The sequence below is a fragment of the Triturus cristatus genome, chromosome 8 (assembly GCF_964204655.1).
Source record: "Triturus cristatus chromosome 8, aTriCri1.1, whole genome shotgun sequence".
Taxonomy (NCBI): domain Eukaryota; kingdom Metazoa; phylum Chordata; class Amphibia; order Caudata; family Salamandridae; genus Triturus; species Triturus cristatus.
Window position 1 is genome coordinate 1,449,459,773 of NC_140591.1, and position 26,071 is coordinate 1,449,485,843.

The window sequence follows — 26,071 nt, forward strand, 5'->3', positions numbered from 1 at the left end:
GCAAAGAGGGAGCCGAGCACTGCTCTGCTGCAGCATCTCTCCCACAGTGCTATGTGATGCTATGCTGATGGGCAGACACACTAATCACCCGTGAGGGTATCCAGGCGCTAGAGCTAAGGCAACAGACCCTTCATGGTTATGCGGATAGCCAGGTCTTCAGTTTGTTCCGGAGCTCAAGAAGTGAGAAAGAGGCTCTGATGTGCTGAGGAACACTGGTATAATGAAACTTGAGGGCGCCCCCCCCTGCAAGGTACATGGGGGCCCCCTCAGTACTCAATCAGGAGCTCTCGCCCAAAGTACTGTGCTGAGGGGGTCCCCTGGAGCTTGGGGGCCCTCCGCACAGTGGGGGCTGCGGCGGCCTGTGTTATGCCCTTGCCGAGGAAGTTTGTTCCAAGTTTTCGTTGTGATGTAGGAGAACGTGCACCTTCCTGCTGTGCTTTTGCAAATGTTGGGGGTACGAGTGAGGGTGAGTCTTGAGCATAGGTGACTGGCTGGAAGTGTATTCGACTGTTCAGGTATGCTTGTTCAGTGTTGTGCAAAACTTTGTATGTGTGCATGAGGAGTTTGAATTCGCTGCATTTGTGAATCGGGAACCAGAGGAGCTCTCAGAGGTGAGTTGAGATGTCGGTGCATCATGGTCGGTTTAGGATGAGTCTTGCCCCGATGTTCTGGATGGCCTGGAGTCTCTGCGTGAGCTGATTGGAGATTCCGGCGTGGAGTGCATTGCCATGGTCAAGTCTGCTAGTGATGAGTGCTTGCGTGACTGTTCGTTGGATGTTCTGTGCAGCCATTTGAAGATCTTTTGGAGCATGCATAGAGCGTGGAAGCAGGCAGTGCTCTCTGCATTGACTTGTGCCATCATATTGAGTTTGTTGTCCAGGTTTTTAGCGTGGCTGGTTGGTGTTGGTCCTAGCTCAGTTGGCCACCAGGTGCCGTCCCATTGGAAGATCTTGCTTCTGAAGACCAGTACTTCTGTCTTGTTGGAGTAAAGTTTCAGACAGTTGGTTCTCGTCCAGTCTGCTACCATGGTCATGGTCAAGTTGGTTCCGCCGGTGCTAGTGTTGTCCATCAGGGAGATGATGACTTGTGTGCTATGGCGTAGGAGATGATCTCCATGCCCTGGGATCGGATGGTGTTGAAGAGAGGTGTCATGTGGACGTTGAAAAGGGTAGGGCTGAGGAATGGTCCCTGAGGGACTCTGCAGATCAGGTTCTTGGACTCCGATGTGAAGAATGGCAGTCTGGCTTTTTAGATTCTTCCGATGAGGAAGGAGCAGATCCATGTGCACCCAATAACGTGGTCAGATCATTGGGTGGTTACCTGGTCCATGTTGGCCACAAAATTAGGACAACATAGACCGATGACATTATATACTACTAGTAGAGCCTAGCACAAAATTAAGACACACGCTTTGACAGAGGCGATTGCCACCACTCCCTGCCAACTTGAGGTGAATGCAGCCGCAGACCGCAATATGGAAATTTTCTCATGTTGGCTAAATACCATGCTAGATAATATAACCCCCATTTCCCGTACATTAAAAAAAGAAAGGAAGCTGTCTCAACCTCGGTATAATAAGAATGTACGTTTATCTAGACAGGAATGTCGGAGACAGGAACAAAAATGGAGAAGGAACTACGAGGTGGAGGAGAAAATAGCATACAAAGTGAAAATTGCTAAACACAAAAAAGTTATGTTAAAGGCCAAGTCAGACTATTTTACTGAAGAAATAAGTAATGCCTGTGATACCAATAAAACTCTCTTTTCGGTAGTCAACGAATTGACTAAACCCAATAAGGGCTGTCATAATGAAGCAAGTCAGGACTTTTGTAATGAGTTGGCTAACTTTTTTCAAAAAAAGGTGACTGACATTTATGATAACTTCACAAGCATCGTCCGGCAGAGTAACTATAATACCTACTCCAAGAATGACCTAACTGGCTTATCCGACTTTATAATGTCCTCAGTTGAACAAATATCAGACCTTATTCTATCAGTTAAATCAGGCTCTCCATATGATCCCTGCCCACCCAGTATAATGCATTTGATCCCTACACAAATGGTAGTGTATCTGGGCTCTATCATTAACACAGTATTCACCAGTGGAATTTTTCCCACTGAATGGAAACGGACCTCAATTCTCCCTCTCTTGAAGGAAGTTGATCTTGATAGTTCAGAAGTCGGTAACTATCGCCCTATCGCAAGATTACCCTTCGCTGCCAAATGTATTGAGAAGTTAATGAATAAACAAATTACTCAATACATTGATTTCTCTGGCTTACTGGATGAAAAACAACATGGTTTCAGGAAATTTCACAGCACCGAATCAGCCTTAATCACCGCTACTGAGGATATTCGGTCAATTCTAGACGAAGGAGGCACGGCCACCTTGGTGTTGCTTGACCTCTCGGCGACCTTCGACACGGTCAGCCATGAGATCTTTGCTGCCCGAATGCAAGAAGCAGGAATAAAAGGCATGGCACTAGAACTCCTAAAATCCTTTTTAACCAATCGGCAACTTAACGTAGCAAGGGGATCAGCAACCTCTAAACAATTCTCTTTACCTTGTGGAGTTCCACAGGGCTCTGCCCTGAGCCCCACACTTTTTAATTTATATGTTGCGCCACTTGCCTCAATAATAAAAGAAGCTGGTTTCGTCTTAGCTTCCTATGCTGACGATACACAGATTGTGGTGTCTTTAACAAATGAAGAAAAACACCAGGGTGAAGCCTTTAAGAACTGCATGAAGAATGTGAGCGATTGGATGGATGTCAACTGTCTAAAATTGAATGCAACTAAGACAGAGGCCATCATTTGCAATGGCCTCTACCTTACCACCAACTTAGGCCTGCTTAACAGGCTCCAGATTGTACAGAATGCGGCAGCACGCCTCATCTTGAACATTCCAAAGAATGTCTCTGCCAAAGAAGCCATAAGACAATTACATTGGCTCCCAGTCAGACAGAGATGTCAGTTTAAAGTCTTATGCCTGGTTTTTATATCACTGCACGGTTTTGGACCTACACAGTTTAGAAATAGACTGAAGTGGTATGTTCCTAACAGAACCCTGCGGTCCGGAACAGCTAGGAACGTGATAATCACCCCTTTTAAAAAGGCTACCTTCGGGAGGAAAGAGCATTTTTACATCAGCAGGTAGGTTGTGGAATACGTTACCCATCACCTTAAAATCAGCTCCCTCCTTGATCCATTTCAGGAAAGACCTGAAAACATGGCTATTTATACAAATCGCCTAAAACTTCTAAATCTGAGCGCGGCCTTCCTTATGTTCTGCATGTTCTCAAATTTCATGTATAGCGCCAAGACGCCTTCGGGTATATGCTGCGCTTTATAAATTTAATTTCAATTCAATTCAATTCAATTTGAGTGTGGGTCCTTTGATGCCGATCTTGCAGAGTCTTCTGATGGGAGAGCTGTGGGAGGCTGTTGAATACTGCAGAGAGGTTGAGCAGGATGAGGGTAGCTGTGGACATGTCTACTAATGGCTGCCTCAGAGATGCACCACTGGAGGGTAGATGTTGTCTGAGTGTCTGAACTCAGCTGTTTGCAGATGGACAGTTCATGGCATCCCAGTCCACTCATGACCTGAGCTGTAACAAAGTAGAAACCCTGTGCTGTTACTCTACCTTATTCACAGACATCATCATTTCCGAAGAGAGCACATGAAAAATAGGACCTTGGAGAGGTTTTATCAGCAGAGACAAAGGAATTCGTTATCATTAAGTAACTTTTCATACATGATGTTTTCATTATGTGGACAGAAGGGTAGTAGCGTCTTAAATAGTTTCATGAGTCATTCTGTAGCTTTCAGTGCATCCAACGCATGGAATACTCCAAGACAAGCAGGCAGTTTCTAAAAACCACAATTAATGGAGAAAATATGACAATGTGGAAAAATGTATATACAACAAAGTCATAGAAATGAACAAATAAGTGCAAACAAGCTTCTATCTGAGCTGTAAATAAAGACTGGCTCTGCCTTCTTTATCTTCAGGCCTCTTGCCTTCTCTCTAAGGCCTTGTCATCATTTGTAGACATATTTGCCGGTAGCTGCTGGTACTCTCTGTCCTCGAACAGTTGACGAACAAGTTCTTTACTACTTTTTCTTGTCAAGGTACTGTATTCTCTCCTTAAAATTACATATGCCTTAAAACACTCTGAAGCCTTTACAGGAGAGTTAATAGTGCTTTACAAAAACCCCAAATAAAGTAAAATAAATCTTGTTAATCAGTACCTCCACATATGGTACATGAGATTCTAGTGGACAGACTAGCTGCAGAAGGTAGCAGAGGCCAGGTATTACAATCGTTTCACTCCATCCTTTCAGATCATAGCCAGTTATTACGCCACCCTATTGGCCTCTAGCAAGACAATTACACTGTGGAGTTCCACATGGATCGTCCCTAAATCCCACCCCATTAAGATTATATGTGGCTTCCTTAGCAAATTTAATCCAGGAGCATCATCTTTCAAATTAACTGTGTGCCATCTGCACAGCTGATGAGCATCATCCATGTAGATGGCACATGTTTAATCTTAGGCTTAGATGGAGCGGGTGAGGGAGCAAGACTCCGCTTCTGATAAAATGGAGGGTCTGATCATGGTGGTTCTGCCTCTCACTGGACGGCCAGCGGGGTTAGGTGCCCGCCCAATACCTGTACGGTCTGCAAGACCTCTCGGGGCATCTTTGATGATGGTTTTACCTTTCTTCTATACATCAATAAAGTGACAGCTTCCGGCTTTCATTACTAAATATTCCCTTACATACCTAACAAGGCCCATTATCCTATTATACGAGAATTGATAGGATCAGGACTTGACTATTATAATGTAAAGTATCGGATTCAAAGATCTTCGTGGTAAGGGACCAGAATTCATTGAACATCTGATCGGCCGGTGCTCCCCTAGAAGATCATTGGGGTCCTCCTCAGTCCTCAGCCCATCTATGACCGGTTCCAAAAATTAGGATGAGCAGGTCGATCTCTTTCATGCCAGATAAGGTTAAAGTGGCGCTCTACGTCTCTACAACGAAGACGTAAAACCAACATAGTGAAATTCCGTAAAAATGCTTAAAACATGGTTATTGTGTGGTAAACATCTGCCTTCATTAGAAGCTCTCTGAACTTAACGCCAGGATGCCACAGGGCAATTGCATGCGCTATAATAAAATAATATTGTCTGGTGAATGCCCCATTATTGAACAGTCCAACACACATCATTCATTTTATTTTTGTCAAAAAGAAAAGAAGAATGAGGCAGGCAAATTGACAGGGAACTGAACAGTGCATCAAGAACAGCCAGAGCGGATCTGCTACCAGGCAGAGATAGCAGATCCGCATGACATGTACCTTCGAAGCTTACATGTCATCCATCACTGACATAACTAACAGTGTCGTTAAGGCAACATTGGTTAGAGACAAGCGCCTCCATTAATTGCGTACACAGTATCTCAGTATGTGGCACAGACACTCGAATCAGAAGCAAATTCCCCTTAGGACAAAACAAATGAGAAATGGAAGAGACACATGTAATGTCAGGAGATTGAAAATCTGCGAACACATCTCAACAGAATCCTCCAGAACAATCCCATAGAAGTGGATTATATTCAAGGGGTAAACCTCTGCAAATCTACTCACTTTATGTGCCTAATGCAATACATATGTACCTTCAGAGATGATGTATATATATATATATATATATATATATATATATATATATATATATATAATATACATATTCTTCACCAATTTCTTCTTCACAAAGAAGAAACCGCACAGTACCGTGAGCAAGACCCGTGGGGGTTGAAACGCGTTGGTGGTTTGGTGATGATAATTGCACGTTTGCAATAAAAAAGATTACTTGCAATCTCCTGTGTGCGGTTTCTTCCTTGTGAAGAAGAAATTGGTGAAGAATTTAATACGGGGACTGGTCCGTCCTCGATACCGGCACCCGCTGGGAAACAGTGTGCTTTCCTTGGGGCCATTTGGTGTAATATATATATAATATATATATATTTACACAGGGCTAACAACACAGATCAGAAAGTAGAAAGTCCTGTGGTTACCGCTTCACTTAAGTTCATAAACAGTCCGTAAGTTATGAGCCGAGACAAAAATGACCAGCGTGTCAACATTATTACTGCAAAGCATTACTGGGAAAAGGAGAAGCGACCAGATTCATGCCTAAGTGACATAGCTCAAGCCAGGAATTGAGAACCAACCGCATTCTAATAGAAAAGTATTCAGTAAGCACAAGCATTGATTCAATCTGAAATCCTGGACACAGATGCTCCCTTACTCATTTGTGGACTTCAGTTGATCCATGCAGTAGTCTGAGCAGTGACATAAATCACAACTCAAAAGCACGTAGCTTTCCCCACTTCCCAAAAATACTCCCACCTTCGATATGAATACATAGGCCATTTTCTGCATGGCTGATGACGCCATGGAGCACCAGGGTGTATACATCTCTTGCAGACTCGTGGGTCGCAGTTGTGTCCAATCTGGAGAAAGGGTGATGTCACCTGACATATTGTGATCTGTTTACAAAATCCTTTGCTAGTGGTCTGGTCATTCGACACACAGGAGGGCAAGGGGCACGGCTTTGCCTAAAGTACAAATTCATTATTCGGAAATGCGGACAAGGCTGAACTGATGCTTTCAACAGCACTACGAGTCACCTTACTACGCTATGCAATCACGCAAGGTGCAACAATGTTCAATTTTCCGAGGAAACAGGCATTCTATTTTTACCTGGTGGAGAGCTCCCCATACAGTGAAGAAATGCCATTGTTTCAGCTTTTTGTAGTAATTTGGAATGGCCAGTAGGTGGCGCTTCAGAGCTGCTATCTTACCTCACATTAGGAAGCACAGGCCCTAGATGGAATGAAGCCTTCAAGGTATGAGGGCTGGGAAGTTTCTCGTTTTTTAAATAACTTCACTCCTCTACAGGCCAAGAGGAAAAGAGTTACGACAACAGAATTGTTTAGCCATCTACTGGATAAATCTCTATGACACCACTTGTTACATTACGACACAAAAGTAAGTGCAGTGTGTACAAATATATTACTACCACCGAGGCAGCACACAACATGTCTCAATCTGCTTCCAGTCACTTATGTGTTAAATACATTACAAATAATAATACATACATATATTTTAATACCCTCAGGGCCAACTCACCATTTTTTCTTACAAACAGTGAAATACTAGCATTTATTATGCAAGCACTAGAGACAATCGAGTTTGTGTTTAGAGTTGTATAAGTGTTCATTGCTGTTATATTTTTATGTATTGAAAGTTTTCGATGATCACTTTGTATTTTGTGACTTATATACAAATGGCATTAACTCTGCATTGTCTAAATTAACACTTCTCAATATAACATTTTAACGCATAACTTCTAAAGAAGAATGTGAAATATTGTACACTTACTCAAAAAAATGTCCTCATTAGAACGTCCTGCACCTTTAGCAATCAATTTTGAGGGCATTCCGATACCCTTTCCACCCTGTAAAGGAATTTCTACTGCTCATGACAGGAGTAAATCTCCAACCCTTTCCACTATGCAAATTTGGTAGAAAAAAAGTTTGTCAATACAACTCGAATTTGTGGGTGTTCTGAAACTTTCCAGGGGCGCACTGCCAGGGGAGTAGCTTGGCCAGTAAGATTGGGGGAGAGGGGCTAGTTTCAGATTTTCCAACAATCAGGCTGGCATATAATGTTAAGATATATTATATGCCAAGCAGGGTTCATGAGAGGGGCCTAAGAGGCAGTGGAAAGGGAGAGGAATGCGGATTGGTATAAGTACTAAAAGAGAAAACACAATATTTTGTAATAAGCAACATTTTTGAGGACTTTCAAAACAGAGAGGCAGAGAGTGTGTATGAGTTTTACTCGGTGTATGTTAAAATTCCTGGAAAAATCCAACAGACATCTCAGCATGCCCAACTAAACACATCTGTACCCAACTGTTTATCAGAAAGAGCATTTATTGGGGGGGGGGGGTGTAACAGCACAAACACCCCCCACCCCCCTAAGCTACACCCTCTGCACACCACCCAGGAACTACCCACTCTCTCCCACTCAAAGTTACATTTAGAGTTACAATGGCTTGAGAATTAACATGCCAAACCATTTTTGATTTAGAGATACACATATAGGATAAAGCCAAGTAAAATATGTTTTTTGGGTTTCGCTCTCTATGACTCCTGCAGAACTCCTCTTGGTTAAAATGCTTTCTGCATTGCAATGGCTTCCTGTAACCGCCATGTTGCGCTTTTGTTTCCACAGGAGGCAACTTCACTCTGAGGGACCTCGGGCTCACTGAGGTGACCCCGCCCCACGGAACATTGTACAGGACTGACATCGGGCTGCCTCACTGCGGCTATTCCATCAGCGCCGGCTCGGATGCCGACACTGAGGCGGACATGGTACTCTCTCCAGAGCACCCTGTCAGGCTTTGGGGGCGAAGCTCCAAGTCGGGCCGAAGCTCTTGCTTGTCCAGCCGAGCCAACTCTAATCTCACGCTTACGGATACGGAGCACGACAACACAGATAATGGTGAGTGCCGGGCCCACTGAAATAAGTTCTTTCCTTTAGCATTGTGACAAGTTCTATGAGAAATGGCTCCATCTTACTAGTCCATTGTAATTTCCAGTTGTACTATTCCTTGTCCAGAAAGATCTTGCACAATGTTTCCTACTTTTTCATGAAGTACATAAGCATTGTTCTGTGAATCCTGTCCCTTCTCTGCAGCCAGCACTAATAGCCTACTTCCCATATGGGTCCAGCTTTTTCAAGATGTCTTTTCTTCTTTGCTGTTAACTTCGATCTCATGCTCCTATTTTCTGGCCCAGTTGTTCTTTGTGAGAAAAATACAGTGTGTAAAGTTGTGAAACGTTTTCAGAGAATCCTGCAGTTGGGCAAAGCACCATTGAGTTACGTCAGTTAGTGCGATGCTGTGAGCAAGGTGTCACCAGCGGTGGCTTATCACTGAGTTCTTGGTTTTTTACTTTTTCTCATTAATAAATGAAAGTCTAACAATGTTAGAATGGAAAGGAATGTTATGTCAGCCGGATATCCAGCATAGGTTGAACATCTCACACCTGATTTGGAACCACTTGACTTAAGTTTAACCCTGTTGATCATCATCCCTAGATTGTGCATGGTGTGAGTGCAAAGATCTTGCTAGTAGCTTGCTGACTGCCTAAGTGTCCTCTTAGAGATAAGGGGATTCGGGGCTGTGGTACCTGCTTCTTTATGACTAAAGTTAGACAAGGAAAGGAATTGATAGCTGTTTGCATAGCCAATCAGAATCTGTTTACAAATGTACATATCACTGGTGATTGCTACCCCTCTTGACTGGTGTTTACAGCATCATTTACAAAAAAAACACATATTTGTTTCGGGTTATCTGCAACGTATGTTCAGGCACCTCAGGTTATAACCTTCAACTAAGTTGTGGGAAATAATATTGCTTCTTTGAGTCCCTCTCATCCTCTAGCACAATGGTTTTTCCAATAGTCTATTGTATCCTGTTTCTGTAAGCATTGCTTCCACTCTAATGAAAGAGGCTGTTGTGCGAGCAGCGGATTCTGTTATATCCAACTATTGGCATTCCGCAGGGATCTTTGTATCTCAGTCTTTGGTTGTAATCATTAAATAACCCCCATCACTGGTCGTATGGACCTTTGTTCGTCGACAAGGAGAAAAGAAAAGTACAATCTTAAACCGTGAAGAGTGGAGTCCATTTGGGGATTCACATTAATCAATGAAGAGAGTTTGTGTGAATTAAAAGGTTTCATTGACAATTCTAATAGAATTCAAATTGTTTTGGTCAGTAAATATTAGTCTTTACTCATCATTATTACAAGTTCAAATAATCCATTAGTCGATATTTGGCAACAAGGTAAAATACTGAATTAGTAAAGATGACAAAATAGAGATGATACATCAAGCGTGTTCCATAAAGGAATATACATAATCTAAATTAAGTATTAGAATGGCAATTTCATATTTAAGTCAAGGAAACATGTGTCAGTTCAGAAACCCAGTAAAGATTTTTAGTCAAGAGGATAAAATCAATATGCATAAATCCTTTGCACTTCAGCAATAAATACATTCTTAAACTGGAAAGTATTTTCAGCTTATAACTCAGCAGACAACATCTAAAAAGGAAAACGGCTCTTTGGGAAACCCCTCCTGAAGAGAGTTAGTTATCCCTATGAATCTCAGAAAGAGAGTCCAGAGTGCAAGGGAGAGAGATTGGTCCCACTAACTCTAGGAGCATATGGCAATATAAATTTACTAAAGTTCAAGTTGCAAAAATTGACACATTCACAATTCTCAGCATGCAATTGGATTTTAACAAACCCCTGGGAGCAGGTAAACTCCCTAGTTTCTTACGTCTTCACAATAGTCGCCAGAAACAGGTCCTTGAAACGATACTTCGTCCACATCTTGTGGTTCGGGCACTTCTTCCCATGAGTCATATTTCCTGCCATTTCCTCTCCTCCCGGTGAGAACCTCACTGTCAGTTGTCTAATACATAACAAATCCCTAGTCACTAACTAATAGAAGGCTTCTGAAAAGTTACAGCATCTGCATTGGGAATGAAAAACATCCCATGCAACACAACAGTTCAACGTGGAAAACAGGCCTTTCAATGCAAATGTATAAATCGCTGTTATCATGGTATCAGTAGTTAGGCTAACTTAAATCAGTGCATTATGTTATTTCGTATGTATGGTTGCAATGAATAATTATAGCTACCCACCACAAGATTTGCATTTATTGTACATGTATAATTTTGCAAAGAATTTTGCACTTTTTAGTAAAATTCGTTTTTGTTTATAAAATGTGGAAATTCGCACAAGCAGCTTTCCTCTTTGGACCCCGGCTCTGACAGTACTCCTTTTCAAGTGTAGCATTAGTAAGAACAGCGTCTCCCAATCAGCACTTCATAGGTACTAGTTTTGACAAGACTAGAGCTGCCCATTGAAATTGCTTTATACTAACACTTCACTGTTTACTGTTCGGTCATAAAATAGAGTATTCCACTGTGAGAGCAACGCTTTCTCATGCCAAGACTTCACTGGGTATTGTTCTTCTCTAAGATCAAGTGAGTCCAGTATAGATACGCCTTCTACATATCAGCACTCCCCTGGGTATTTTTCTTCCATAAGAATAGGTGAGTCGAGTATGGATACAGCTACTACATATCAGCAGTCCCCTGGGTATTGTTCTTCCATAAGAATAGGTGAGTCGAGTATAGATACGCCTTCTACATATCAGCACTCCCCTGGGTATTGTTCTTCCATAAGAATAGGTGAGTCGAGTATGGATACAGCTACTACATATCAGCACTCCCCTGGGTATTGTTCTTCCATAAGAATAGGTGAGTCGAGTATGGATACAGCTACTACATATCAGCACTCCCCTGGGTATTGTTCTTCCATAAGAATAGGTGAGTCGAGTTAAGATACGCCTTCTACATATCAGCACTCCGCTTGATATTGTTCTTCCATAAGAATAGGTGAGTCGAGTATGGATACAGCTACTACATATCAGCAGTCCCCTGGGTATTGTTCTTCCATAAGAATAGGTGAGTCGAGTATAGATACGCCTTCTACATATCATCACTCCCCTGGGTATTGTTCTTTCATAAGAATAGGTGAGTCATGTATAGATACACCTTCTACATATCAGCACTCCGCTTGATATTATTCTTCCATAAGATTAGGTGAGCCCAGTGTAGCTACGCCATCTACACATCAGCATTTCCCTGGGTACCATTCTTCCATATTAGGTGAGTCCAGTGTAGAGATGCCTTCTAAATATCCATTGGGTGCTGCTCTTCCATTAAGAATGTGGCTCTTGATTTAAGAAGCCTTCTGCATGTCAGCGCTTCGCTGGGTTGTGTTGTTCCATTAGAAAAAGTGGGACGAATATGAAGAAAACTTTACGTACCAGCACTTTCATAGATACTGTCTTCCACAAGAATGAAAAAGGCCACTATAGGGATGGTCATCTCCATACCATGGTGTGTCACTGTTTACTGCTTCACTGATTGCTTCCTGTCATAAAATAGACTAGTACACCGTAGGAACAGTGTTTTTTCATGCTTAGACTTGCTGTGGTATACCTCTTCCATAAGAAAACATTTCAACATTTACTTAGGGTATAGTTCTTCTAGTAGATGCTACTCGTGTACGAGACAAGTTCTCTATGCCAATGCTTCCCGGGAAGAAATTCTTCTGTAGTAATAGGTAACTCTGTTCGGAAATCCTTCACTATATCATCACTTCACGTGGTACTTTTAATCCATATGAAGAAACGATTCCAACTCAAGAGCAGCCTTGTTCACATCAACACCACCTTCATTCAAAGTTTGATTCTTTTGGTAATGTTCTTTCATTTAAAGTTTGATTCTCTGGTGCCTGTACTATCCAAACTCTTTCTCCCTACCCTTTTGCTACTGTGGAGCAAAAAACAGATTTACCGGATGTGGGTTAAGTTGCTTACAAACATTAAAGAAGCATTATTTTGCGATATTGAAAAATCTTTGAATGTTCTTATCCAGATTACAGATCTGGGTAAATGAATATACCCACACAGGAAATTATTTTTTACGCCTTCACTGTGACAGCTTCAAACACATCTGCAGCATTACAAAGCTCTTCTGTTGGTGAAGGTATTTAAGGCTCTAATTTAGTCTCTTTTAAAAACTTTATTTGAAACTTTGCATTTTTCTCAGTAAATCTAAGGAGATATCATTTTTGAAAACTGTACACATTAAGACCCAGAATGTATTTGTCAATACCTAACCTGTATAACTGAATGGTTAGCTATCTGTCTGTTAGTAGGGCTCTACTAGTGTAATCATCAGGCTTTAGAGAAGGTAAAAATGGGAAATTTACAATGTTGCTACTGGTAGGGGAATTGACCAGACCAGATGATTTCAGTGCTATTTGTTCACCTTAAAGCGGTGCCTGTGTTGCTCCAATGTGTTGTTTATTCACCAATTGAGATAACTATCTAGATGATAATTTATTTACCACAAGTTTTTGTTGAGCAATGAACTTCACAATTCAAGCATCAGAAGGAAGGAAAAGATCCTTTGATCTAGATCTATAGATCTGTGTGCTTTGATGAAGGCCCGCTTAGAGGATCTCTGCCCTCTCTAGTCTTTTATCTTTAGTTGGCTATTCTTTTGGGATTTTTTGGGCTGCGATAAGACGTGCCAGGTCTGCTATCATCGGTTAAAGTTGGAGCAATGCGCTTTGTCAATAGGAAAAAGGTGGAACATTAAATTTCATACTCGGGGATATTGTTAATCAAGGACTTGACTGGACAGGGTAAGTGGCAAATGTAATATTGTTGTGTACGGTTCAGCCAATGATCCATCATACAATAAAATCCAGACTGGTTTAGCCGCTTAACTGTGGTGCGGCGGTTTTAATCAGTGGGTGGGGCCGCGTCGGCCAACGGACGTGCGCTGCACTACGGAGGTAGTGCTCGCGACGGCCGTTGGCCGACGGGAAAGGGTTAAAGAACGAACAACTGTGCAGATACTCTCTAGTAAACCTCTTTGAAAATATAGTCGGCTCACAAATATTCCTTAAGGAATCCTTCACTCGTATGATTTTTAGCACTTGGCAGCCCTGTCATGGTATCAGTCACACAAGATGTTCCAAAGGCTGACTGTCATAAAAGAGCATCTACAAATGCTAAAACTAAAAGAGAGTGACGGGCCCAAAGTTGACGAAATCGCGGTACATTGTATGCAAATGACTTGATGTAGAAAATTAAAGAGAGAGCTGGGAGAATTGGATGCCTCAAAATGGTTTAGGTTAAACAGACCATTCAGGAATTGTTGAGGTTAGAGTTTCCTGTACTAAAAAAAGAAATACTGGCAAAATATTTAGGGATAAGAGGGACAATGGGACAAAGGTAGTATGGGGGAATCCAGGAATTAAAAGCATATGAAAGGAAAGCTACTGAGATAATGGGATCGCCCACTAGTCTCCTAGTTTGGCAGGTGATTATTTACAGAAAACCCAGACAAGGACCATTGTGAACCCATGGGATGAAATCAATACTCAACCATCCCATGTTATTTGTCTTCTCTCCCGCTCTCTTCCCACTTCCACCTCTTGTGTGTCTAAACATTGCTATTAGGTGTCTGCAGTGTATGGTCATGCCATTGAATGAGTTGAATTAATTTTAAGTCCAAAGAGTGCAAGTTCATGTTTCCTCGTGTCAAAATATGTTTTTCGTTATATTTTTCATGAGAGCTTTTATCATTTAGCAGGTTATTTTCATGTTGAACTTGCATATGTTTAGAGCCTCAGTTGCTCTCCGGTCTTGCTGCGAGCATAGATGAACTTGCCTCAGGACGCAGCATAAAACGTGAGATGCTTTTAAAAATCCCAGAGGTTTTCCTCACCCTGCCATCCGTTTACGGCTGCCCTTTTATATATTCAATTGGTGCATTTTGGAGAAATGTGAGAGTTCTGGTGACATTTAGAAACCACTAGGCCTAGAGTGTTGGGCTTTATGATGTCAACAGAACCCCTCAATGGCAATACTGGACCATATTACACAGATATCCCATTATGTTTCCTCCCCATCTCTGTGTATATATATATATATAAATATGTATATTCTAGTGCACACCTAGCCAGCGCAGTGCTGTAAAGGGTCAAAGGCAAGCATAAGGAGGAGTTGGCCTAACGGCTAGGACGGTCGACCTCGAATCTGGGGAACTGGGTTCAAGTCTCGGCAATGACGCTGAACATCCTGTGATTCTGAGCAAATCACTTAATCTCCCCGTGCCTAACAAAAATGAATGTGTCCTTATGTAATGCAACTGGTGCTATGTAAAGCGCTCTGATACCCGATTCGGGTCAAGTTTGCGCTATATACAACTCTTTAAAAAATAAATAAATGAGTGATAGAGGAGCGTTAGCTATGTTGTGGACACATTGTGTTGTTGTGTTCTTTTAAGAGGTGAGTCTTTCACTCTTTCCTAAATTGAAGCGGCGTTGGGGCGGCGCTGATGGATATGGGATATTGTTCCAGATCCCGAGCGCATAGATGGAAAAGGCCTGATGCCTTGCTTTTCCGTATCTTACACTTCATCTACAATCTGATGCTGTCCTGGCTGCGGGTTTGCCGAGAACCACCAGAAACAGTGGGCTTGTCGGCAACATAAGCAGGGTGCTGGTCATGAAGACTTTGTAAACGATGGACATGGTTTTGAAGATGGCCCAGGCTGGAATGTGGGGCCAATGAGGTTCAATCAGGAGGCGGGTGATGCGATCCTTTTTCGTCAGGCCCTAGGTGAGGAAGTTGGGGTTAATGGCTCATGTTACGGAGTCAGGTTTGTATTTTTTTGTTTGTTCTTGGCAAATAACAGACATTCTCTCTTGGTTGGCTCTTTTTGAAACTTGCTCTTGGTTTTCCTGAGTTATGTTCTGTATTGTAATCATAATGAGTCTCGGAGCTGAATTCTTCTCACTACACTTAGCAGATCCTCCCTTTTTCTGCTGTCTCCTCTATATTCAGTAATTTCGAGGGTGTTTTTTTGTTACCTCACCTTCTCAGCCAATCTAGATTATGAGCCTGTTCGTATATATTTAAGGTATTGTTGCTACAAATAATTTTAGCCCTTAGCATCTCACTTTATAGGATATTTTACTTAAGGGAGAAGGATGAAAACTCTATGCATAGAATGTGCTATTTCCTGGGTTTATTTTTTTATTTTGTTGTTTACATCTACTTAGCTCATTTCACAATTACTCACTGTATGAGTGAGTTTTAAATGCAAATCATTGTCATTCAAGGTTTGAAGAAAGGTCTTCACCCCCTCTTCTGTGCCCTTATCAAGATATAGATCAAATATAAATCATTATCAAAGAATAATCCTGTCCATCATATTTGTGAGTGTTTTGTCATGTTGCACCTGTTCTTCCCACCAGCCCATATGCAGATTTGCACAGCTTGTGCCAAAAAGCAGGTGCCCGTCGCTGTTCCTTGGAGCTGTCTATATAGTTTGTTTTCAGACTAATAAATATTCTCAGTAAGGTATAGCTCTGTCGTCCTCCAGATCAGCACTGTATATTTGTATAGTCTCAATGGGTAGGATCTTATAAAATATTTGCATTCCTTGAGGCCATCCGAGTGCCTGATACTCACGTACAACGAAGAAACACTGAGTGTCAATAAGAGATAATCATTCTCCCATTTCATATAAAAATTCGGTTCAGGAAGTTGTGTTGTGCTCCTTAATGTATGAGCATATGATTGCACATTGGCCTTAAAAGTTGATTGATATATTTCAAAAATACTGCCCTGGGCTGAAATAATGGGGCAGCCTGGTGGATCCTTTCAGTCTTTATGTATTTTTGTAGTAAAAACAATACAGATATGATTGAAAACTTGGTCTACAGGAAGAACTATTCATCCAGTTCTAAGAAATTACTGTGACCATTCACTGAGTTGAGCAAAGAAATCATTTTTAACTTTCATGTAAACATCCTTTAAGAGCTCTTTATAACATTTATGATCACGTAGATGTTTATTGGTCTGTTTCAAATGTATTTCTCATGGCAAAATGGCCATGATATCCGATTATGGGAGGGCTTCCCCACCAAATCAGATACTTCATTCAACTTCTTAATAGTCTCAAAATATTGCCTTTCATGGTCTTTGTTTCCCTTCTTCTTTCTTCTTCATTTTAGATACTCTTAGAGACTTCAGCTCTGTTAACACTAGTTCTTGATACAAACCAATAGCCTCAAACAGGATTGGTAGAGTGTATGTAAATGGAGGCTCAGAATTGGTTCTAGCCCAGTCTCCCAAATTTAAGCCCAAGGTAGTAGGAATATGCTATTCCCATCCAAATCTTTTAACTCATTTTCCACTTCTATTTCAGTAAGATCCCCGAACAAATCTGGATCAGAAATCTGAGGATTGATCTCAATTCCTATTGTCCTAATCTTGGTTGATTTTAATTTCAATTTTCTGATACATTTATAAACATTTGTTCTAGTTCCAATATAGTCGAAATGTGTCTCTGGACCAAGTGGCAGACCTAGTGATACAATTTGTGCATCTACTTGGTCATAGTTACATTACTTAGATTCATTAGTATGTTATATTACATCTCATTATTTCCAGCTGCCTTGGCGACCTTCTGTATAGTTTGTGTATAATCAAAACATGTGGCTGGATGGATGGATGGATGGATGGATAGATGGATGGATGGATGGATGGATGGATATTTTATGTTACCATTATCGGAGTCATCATTAAAAACACTTACTGTTTATAATATTTATATATGTTACTATGCTTCTTACCTCGTAACGCAGGCATCCTTGCACTATGGTGCAAGAGAGCCTTCATTGGCGCTAGGCAGCACTCAGTGCGCCAGAGCAGCAATGCGACATATCTAAGTAGAGATGGCGCAATTCTGCTGTCTCCCTGTCACTAAGCGCAGCAAGTTGTCTGCTGCGTTGCCTGGCAATTTGATACATCTGGGCCACAATTTCCTGTTCTCTGATGTCACTTCCTGTTCCATGTGAGTCACACACAGAAGACAGCCTAACTTTAAAAAAAAGTGTTACAAAACAAGAATAAAACAATAAAGATGGAAAGAAATTAAGATTGGCAAATTATGAAGAAGTTATTATAGTGATAGTAATGAATAGCATACTTATTTTGGTTATGTGTGTGACCTCCTTAACACAGCTTAGACGATGACAAATGTATCGTGGTATTTTTGCTGTTTCCACAGTTGCCTGAATTGATGTAATTTGAGGAAGCCTTTTGCTTTGATCATTAGTTAGAATTATGAAGCTTGCGTCAATCCCACATTGACAGGCTCTATTAAAACTGCTCCCACTCAGGTCTTCACAACACTTGTTAAACATCAAACGAAAGTCAGTCCCAGCCACTTGCAGTGCTTGGGACTTGAGATCTTTATTTTGCTGCCAGAATTCTTAGTGGGTTTGTATTTGTAAATATATTATTTAAAACAAATTGGGATGATGCTGCTTCCTCTTTTAGGGTTCTCGCTGATGTTGGCATGTAGATGTCATGGCTCCCAGGGGAATTGCTCGTGTGATCTAAAAAATAAGGCACGCGCACATCCAAGGCTGTGTTGTAAAAATCTATTCTCATATGAGATTTAAAACTATGACCACAAGACACTTTGGGAGCCCCTCCTCAAGGCCCCGCCTTCTGCTCTCCTCATCTTTATTTCCTTTTCTCACTAATGTTCATTCTCAGTGGCGGCCGGTGCTTTATGGAAGTGGTGAGTCCTAACAGCACGATCCAGCACTCTGTCTCGGGCCTTGCCAAACCCCAGGGTAGACATTTACTTCACATACAAGCAGGCATGCACACATACACACACAGTTTCAGGCACGCACACAAATACATTCTTACATACATACACATGCAATCCCCAGCTCACAGACAAATAAACCCACACAGACTTTAATTCAGAAAAGCGTACCCGAGGCAGGCCCACGCTTTCCAACACTCCCACCTCTCTGCGGGAGCCAGACCCTCGAGCTTCCACCCAATCAGAAGCTGGAATATGGTTAAAGTTACCCTGGTAGACTATTTTTCTCTATTCCATATTATGATTGGGCAAGTGGGTGTGTGATTGACAAACCTTGAAGCTCCAGTGTGTGACATACGGCACTGCGTGACTCTAGTGCAGCTTGTCAGATGTGTTTGGTGTGTGTGTTAATCTGGGCTGTAACAGCTCCCGCCTGACACATGCGTGAAACAGGTAAGAGACCAGCTCCGGCTGCCAACCTTATTTACATGCAAACAAACGATCTGTGAGATTGTTTGTTTTCATATAAAAGCTGTAATATGCCAGCAGTAGTGGCAGAGGGTCGACTCCCTGGCGCCACCTAGGGGAAGCCACTGCTGTTCATTCTTCTGCTCTCTGTACCCAAATAAAGAGGGAGAGCAGAGGAAGTCCTAGAGGGGCCCGTCCTCCTCACTATGTAAACACGAAAAAATGAGGGCCTACTCTGAACCAAATAGCTGAAGGGCAACCTCACAAAGGTTTTAAAAAGCACTCTGCTTTGTTAGTGTACCCCTCACCCACTAGGTAAATACCCAATGACCGATGGAATAGGATTAGGAGGGGTAGGAGGTGTAGGATTTAAACATACCTCCCTGATAGGGTAAAACTGTATTTTATTCCGCCCTCGAAGCATACCATACCGCTTGAAGGAAGGAATAAAACATAGTTTACCATTTAAGTCCTCGTGTGTCTCCACTGGTAGTAGCACGCCCCGTTCCACAGAGGAACAGGAGGAACCCAATGATGAAGCATGCCACCTAGGAGAAACCCTGGTGGGTGAGGGGTATACTACCTAAAGCAAAGCGCTTTGTACAACCTGTGTGAGGTTTCCATTCAGCTATTTTGTTCAGAGGAGGCTCCCATTTTTTTGCGTTCTTTCTATTGCCCATTTTCATTTCTATTCTTTATTCCTCCATAATGTCCCTCCTTCTACTCTTGCATCGTTCCTTCCACTCCTCTGTAAAGCCCCTCTTTAGTTCCTTTTCGCCCAATTTTATTTTATTCCTCCGTAATGTCACTCCTTGTACTCTCCCATCTTTGTTTCCTTTTCTCACTAATGCTCCTTCTTTGCCTGTCCCCATCTTCCCTTGCTTCTTAATGCCCCTCCTTCTGTTCTCCCATCTTTATTTCCATTGCTCTCTGGTGTCCCTCTTTCTGCTCTCCCTTCATTACTGCTAATCCTCTCTATCTCCCTGCTGCTCACTCCACGTGTGCTTCTATTCCCCCCCAGTGCTGCCTCATTCTCTTCACCAGTTCTTGATTTCACTTCTGTCCCCCAACTAATCCATTCTGATGCTCTTCCATGAAATTAAAGGCGCCCTAAAAGGAACTACAGCTGTCGAAGTATCAGAGATAACTGTATCATCTCTCTCTCAGAGACCCAGTGTCAATTCAGTGGGCATCATGTGTTGAGTGGAGCAGAACATCCCAGAAAACCCACCTCTTTCTCCTCTTTTTAAATCAGGGTCTCACTGTTCCTATACATTGAGATCTGAGTTTATACTTCCTTATGGAAGATAGTCCTTAATTACCTGACCTGCTTTCTATATATGATGCAAGCTAATTAAATTCCGTGTAAAGCACGCTAATACTCCCTGTGGTGAAGGAGCGTTCTATAAAAGTCTTAAAAAACAAATAAATTAGCAACCATTGGATGAAGCATTCCCTCAGTGTCATAGGTCTGTGAACCATGGGCTCTTCTTCTAAAGCAACATCCAACAAATTGTTGGCCATGATGATTAAATGACGGCTTTTGTGCCTGGGAATCTTAGCACAAAATCTTCAGGCTCTCACCATGTGTCGGTGTAAAAATAATCGGTGTGACGGCCTTCAGTACCGCGTCAGAGGCTCAAGGTATCTGGAGACGCGGGGTAAATCGGGGACAGGCAGTCAGGTTCTCTTATCGTTTGATTTCAGCCGTGTGTGACTCTGTCAGGGGTAGTCACTTGGTTAAACTTTAGCTGGGAAGCAATAGGGGTGGACAGCTCGTGTTCATTAGCAGTGCGCGTCAGCAGTGATTAATGTCGCGGGGTTGTGGAGTGGAGCTGAAATCCCCGCGCTGTCGTTGTCTCCTCTGGGATGTGTGTGGGCCCGCTGTGGCTGGATGTGTAGTGTCAGAGGAGTCAGCATGGCTTAGCCTTGGCCAGCGAGGTGCAAGTGTGCGCGTGTCCTGCGGGGGTGTGTGACGCGCATGCTTGGGGGTGGGGGACAACACTACAGCTACACCATTGCCGTCTCTTACATGGCCACGCCATTCTTCCACTTCTTATGATATGTTACATGCATTAGTGCAGCATGTGTCTGCATTTGTATGACCTTATAGCACTTTTGGAATACGGGTGCCATTTTGAAGGCTCTGGGATCTTCTTTCAACAGAGTCATTGTGGTCTGAGTCCATTGTGTTTGCTTGTTTTTTGTAATGTTCAGCGATGAATGATGAATATAATGGCCAGCAAGGTTAGGATAGACAGATGTATTGTAAAGTGATGCATAGCATTAGGAAGTGGCCGGCATGTGGATCTGTGTATAGCGAGGGGCGGGGGGGGGGGTGCGTGTGTGTGTGTGTGTTTGTGTGTTTGTGTGCGTGTGTGTGTGTTTTGAAGGACTTTGCCATTTGTTTTCTTCTGTTGACAAGTCTGATCGTCCTTATCCCGCATGAGGTGTCTGCTCGGTTTGTAAGCCTCTTTGCAAAATATGTGACTTGGATGCCATGCTGTACTAGAATTGTCCAATTGCATATCGCAAGTGCTTTATTTGTAAAACAATAAGTGCCGGTGCCCAAAGCTCTGCTCAGAAGCCCTCGGCCAGCACTAGTAAATGTTCAGTGTGCCGAATGCCAAGGCTGCGTAGTCTTGAATCCACACCAGGCCTCTTAATCCGCTGCCGGACACTCCCTGCGCCTTTCTCTCACTCTTGGGAAATGTCTGAAAGGAAAAATCAGTGCTGACCCACAGAAATGAGTGCACGTGGCCCCCACCAGGAACCACTGGCTCAATGCAACCACTGCATATGGGATTGTGGGGTGTACAGGAATGTTGCAGGCATGGTGCAGTGTTGTTCTACTACTCTGTGGGTTGTGCGGAAAGGCTTGATGGTATGTTTCAATGCCTTTTGCCTCGAAGTAGGGTGAACACCTCCCTCCAGGTCATTATGAACACTCTTTCCAGACCTGGACTTATGTGTGATAACCTAATGCATTCTGGGTGTTGTAGTTTTGTTCTGTTCCCATTGAACTACCAAGACGAAGACATGAAAATAGTCCTCTGCTGCTTAGACAAACTCATACATGTAAGAGAGTTCCAGACAGGCTAAAGTGTTCAGTTGCTGCAAATCAAGTACCAAAACTGTTCAGGACTGACATCACTTTGGCAGCCACCCACTTCTTCCTAGGATTAAAAATTCTGCAGTGATGTAACCAGGACTTTTTAAAAAAAAAAAAAGCCTTCAGGATCAAGGGACTTCCCAAAATCTGAACTTTTTGAAAATGTTTGCTGGTCTCCTCAAGAATAATGGGAGGCCATCAAGGCAGCCTACACTATCTTCACAGGTGCTACAAAATTGTGGACGTTCTTTTCCGTCAGAAACGTCCTCAGCTTCCAGCGTCAGACAACGGAGTAATACCAGAGTGAATGTGGGTCCACAAGATCCAACTTCAAGTTGCGCAAGAATCTCTGACGTCATTCTTCTCCTCACCTGCACCTGTTCCAGAACACACATTTTCAGACACTTTACATCAATGCTGCTCCTTACTTTCATCGTAGTTGTTCATGTGATCATACATGTCCTCACTTCTCACCTCAATGCAAGTCCTGATACATATTTCACTCTATTTGGAGGTAGTCGGAGCGGTGCAGCAGTGCCTGCTTCCGAACAGTTACATTTTCAAAGGATACTTCCTCAGTACCTGTTCAGTAGCCACCTGGTTGCTAGAAAACCCCAGGTAAAATCCAAAACATAATGACATGCGTTTGCTCTGTCTAACCTGCCTAAATATCTTTCAGGTATATTTCTTGGCTTTAAAAGTCCTTCCTCTCTTTCTGGTCTTTCTTCTTTTGAAGAACTGTGATGTAGCAGATTATCTGAAAATCATAGAAATAGTAGAGCCACAATGCAATCAGAAATAGGAAACAGAATATGGGTGATTAATGCCAAGAAATGCACCTATTGGTTACTAAGGCAGCTTTGATGGAGTGTCCCCACATTGTCAGTTGTGTGCCGCTGACATTGCATGCAAGCGACCAGGGTAGATAAGTTGAGGCAGAGAATAAAGTTGCCTTAAAGCCATCTCTTGTCTAGGAGGCCATTTCAACTGTGTATTTCAAGAGCACTTTCAGAAAGTACAGAACACGCCATTAAACCTCCCTTCACCAAAGCTCTTGGGTGTACCTGGTCCATGTCGGAGTAGTTCATCCAGGCCAGGTTTTTTCTGTGCGTCCTGGGATGTGTAGTCCTTCATTTATAATATAATGGGAGCAACAAGACTTTAAATCTTAGCCTACAAAAGAAAAAACCCGGACTGGCAGAACTACTCACCCATGGACATGGGAAACTTGAGCGCTCTACATCACAATCAGAACACTTAGCAGAACATGGGGGACTGGTTCTGCATGGGAGGAGGGCTGGTTACTAAGGGATGGGTCCCCGGCAGCGACCTGGCTCTTGGCACCCTTGAATAGGCCCTTTGGACCAAATCACACAAACATTGGCAAAATCAATGGGTCTGGTGTTAGGCGCTGGCCTTTGCTTGTTTTGTATTGTCATGACTTTTACAAAATGTTATTGTTGGAGAAGCTGCTAGGCCCTCATAAATAAATTTAAAAAATGTTTCACAGCAAAAAACATTTTTTGGTATCAAAAAGCGCAGATTGCAATAGTAGTCCACAGCAGCAAAGGGAAATACTTTCTGTGTGGAAATGCTCTTTCTTAAAGAGCAGAAGAGAAAGTTGTTGCTCACACAGAAGTTAACCAGAGGCTGAAGGGGGCTGACCCATTGCCCCATGAAGTATGCTGTGTTGGACAGAAGAAAAATATGAATATCTTAAAAACAGACCAATGAATGAAGAGGGCTGGCTAAACGCCCCTACAAGAAAGTATGCTATATATGTAATGTTAGTAAAATCAAAAGGTATTGGCTAATGGCTAACCTAAAAATAAGTTATAAAATGTTTACAATAAGAAATCTAAACATGCAGTCTATCATAAAGGTTACAGGTGACTCCATATCTTTCTGGAGACCAGTCCTGGACTTTCTGTTTACAACCTGGGGCCGTATTACATAAAGTGTCCCGGGGCGCAACAGGCGTTTGCGCCCAATTTGCGTGCCCCAGTCACTTTAGTATTACAGAAGAGGCGCTTGTGCGGCCCCTTGCAGAATACCGATAGCGCTGGTGCACGTAAAGCGCCAGTGCTTCTTCAAGACGGTATTCCCTCATTTGCATGGGGGTGTGCCCCATGCAAATGAGGAAATCCCTTTGTTTCTGCGACCGCGCCGTATTACAGACGCGGGTGCAGAGGCAAAGAAGCTCTTAGGAGGCGCACTGACATTGCGCTACCTAAAAGGTGGCGCACTGTCAGTGCGCCCCCTGAGAGCAGCCCTCTGGAGGAGGGAAAGGGAGTCCTATGGACCCCCAGACATCTACGTGCAGGCGGGTGCAATCACGGACTGCACCCTCTTGCAAAGGGAACTCTATTCCCCGTCAAAGCAGCCGCTCTGTATTTCACTTGAATGCGTTGCCCTGGGGGCAACGCATTCATCATAATATGCCGCATTTTCCTTCATTGCGTAGGGCGCACTTTTTAAAAGGTGGACCCAGCGCAATGAAGGAAAACACGCCTGATGTATAATGATGCCCCTGATGTATTCTGGGAGTTGTAGTCTTGCTTAATTTCAACTGGAGCAGCTGGAAGCAAGGATTTCCTAAAGATAAGCCCATTGCTGTAGCACAGTGTCCTTGGTGACATGAAGTCATCTGGTAACCTTATCCATACCGTCATTCGGAGTTCAATTTAATATTTAACATAATCGATATTACCCACAGCGTGCGCCCCTTCTGCAGGAAACTACAAAGACAACTATCTAAAGTTATGGTTTTTTTTTCTTTTTAATCAAGAAGTTATGCCCATCAGCAACACCTGAACATCTGGACAAAACACACATCACAGTGCCGCTGCTGATAATTAATTCTGAATTAGTGCAGTGATGGGTAAAATGAGGATATTGTAGCGGCTCGTGCGAGGATGTAAGCTGCAAGGCGTGATAAAATAATAGGTGTTCACTTCACACTGAGCTGGCGGCGACCATGCTGGACAGCTGGCACACTCCCAGACTGTGACGGAGAGTATCAGAATGCTGTGACATATAGATTACAATAATAACTTGCTTTTATAAGTAGTTCTTCGTTCCTCTGGTGTAAGTTAGAGGTATAAATATTACTCACATTTAATGGTACTCATATTTTTGGCCTCTGAAGATGGGAAGGCTGAGTTGGTCTTGCTGGGAATCGAGCACATGGCCTGCAGAACATAGCAGATATTAGCAGCGAGTGTTTAACTCACTGAGTTATCTTGGTAGTATTCTGCACCAAAACTCACGTGGGCAAACAGGGTGGCACAAAGGGATAAGCTAGACAATTCTTTACTATTACGGACAATGTTTTGACTATAATACACCCGTCGTCTTTCCAACGGAAACCCCGGCAATTTTTACAAAATGTATTTTCCTACAATATTTTATGTTTAATTTACTTGACATTTACCAGCTAGTACCTAGTGTCATCCCTCCTTTTATTAGGGGTGTAGTATCTGTGCCGACATTCCATTTATGTGTATTATTCGGCCTCCATGAAAGTTTCACAGATTAGTGCATTAGGACATGTGTCCATCTTTAAGAGCAGAACTACAGCTGACAAGCGGCCTGTTGCTGCTGCGCTGGTTTATTCTACGCTGTTAGCATTTATTTAATGAGGGTACTTGCAACCGAAACAAATTTGATCAATCAGTATATTCCATGGAGGTGGTGAGGTCAGTGGGATGGTGGGAGTAGGTAGGGTGGTCCTTTTCACCACATATAAACCATTCTTCATAAATGTGTCCTCTGACTTCTGGGCATAGAAATGGCCAGGACGGCGGACCTCGGAACGCGGGGGCTCACGGTTCGATCCCCCGTGCCCACGGTAGGTTAGCCCAGTACCCTGAGACTCTGGGCAATAGCTCGCTTAATCTTTTCCACGGCCCCCAGCGCCGAGACACCTCTCATCTGGGGTAGCTGCGCGCTTTACAAATGCTGGTATTATTATTATTTAAATGTCACCCACAGAAGAAGCATAGTGTCAGCAGATTCAGCACCAACTAGACAGACAATAACTCCTCCGTCTCTTCACCTGACTGGGTACAGTAATACATATTTGTAACCCTGGGCGGACATCGCTGAGTTGCGCTACAC

The 26,071-nt window shown here is 42.8% G+C and overlaps 1 protein-coding gene across 1 annotated transcript in view; it reads left to right on the plus strand.

Moving 5' to 3' along the window:
* Window positions 1-26,071, plus strand: part of TENM4 (teneurin transmembrane protein 4) — a 1,193,139-nt gene that overhangs the window by 558,093 nt on the left and 608,975 nt on the right. The window contains exon 6 of the mRNA XM_085623238.1: window positions 8,310-8,579. Within this exon, the coding sequence (XP_085479364.1) occupies window positions 8,310-8,579 (270 nt within the window). The remainder of the gene's footprint in view (window positions 1-8,309; window positions 8,580-26,071) is intronic.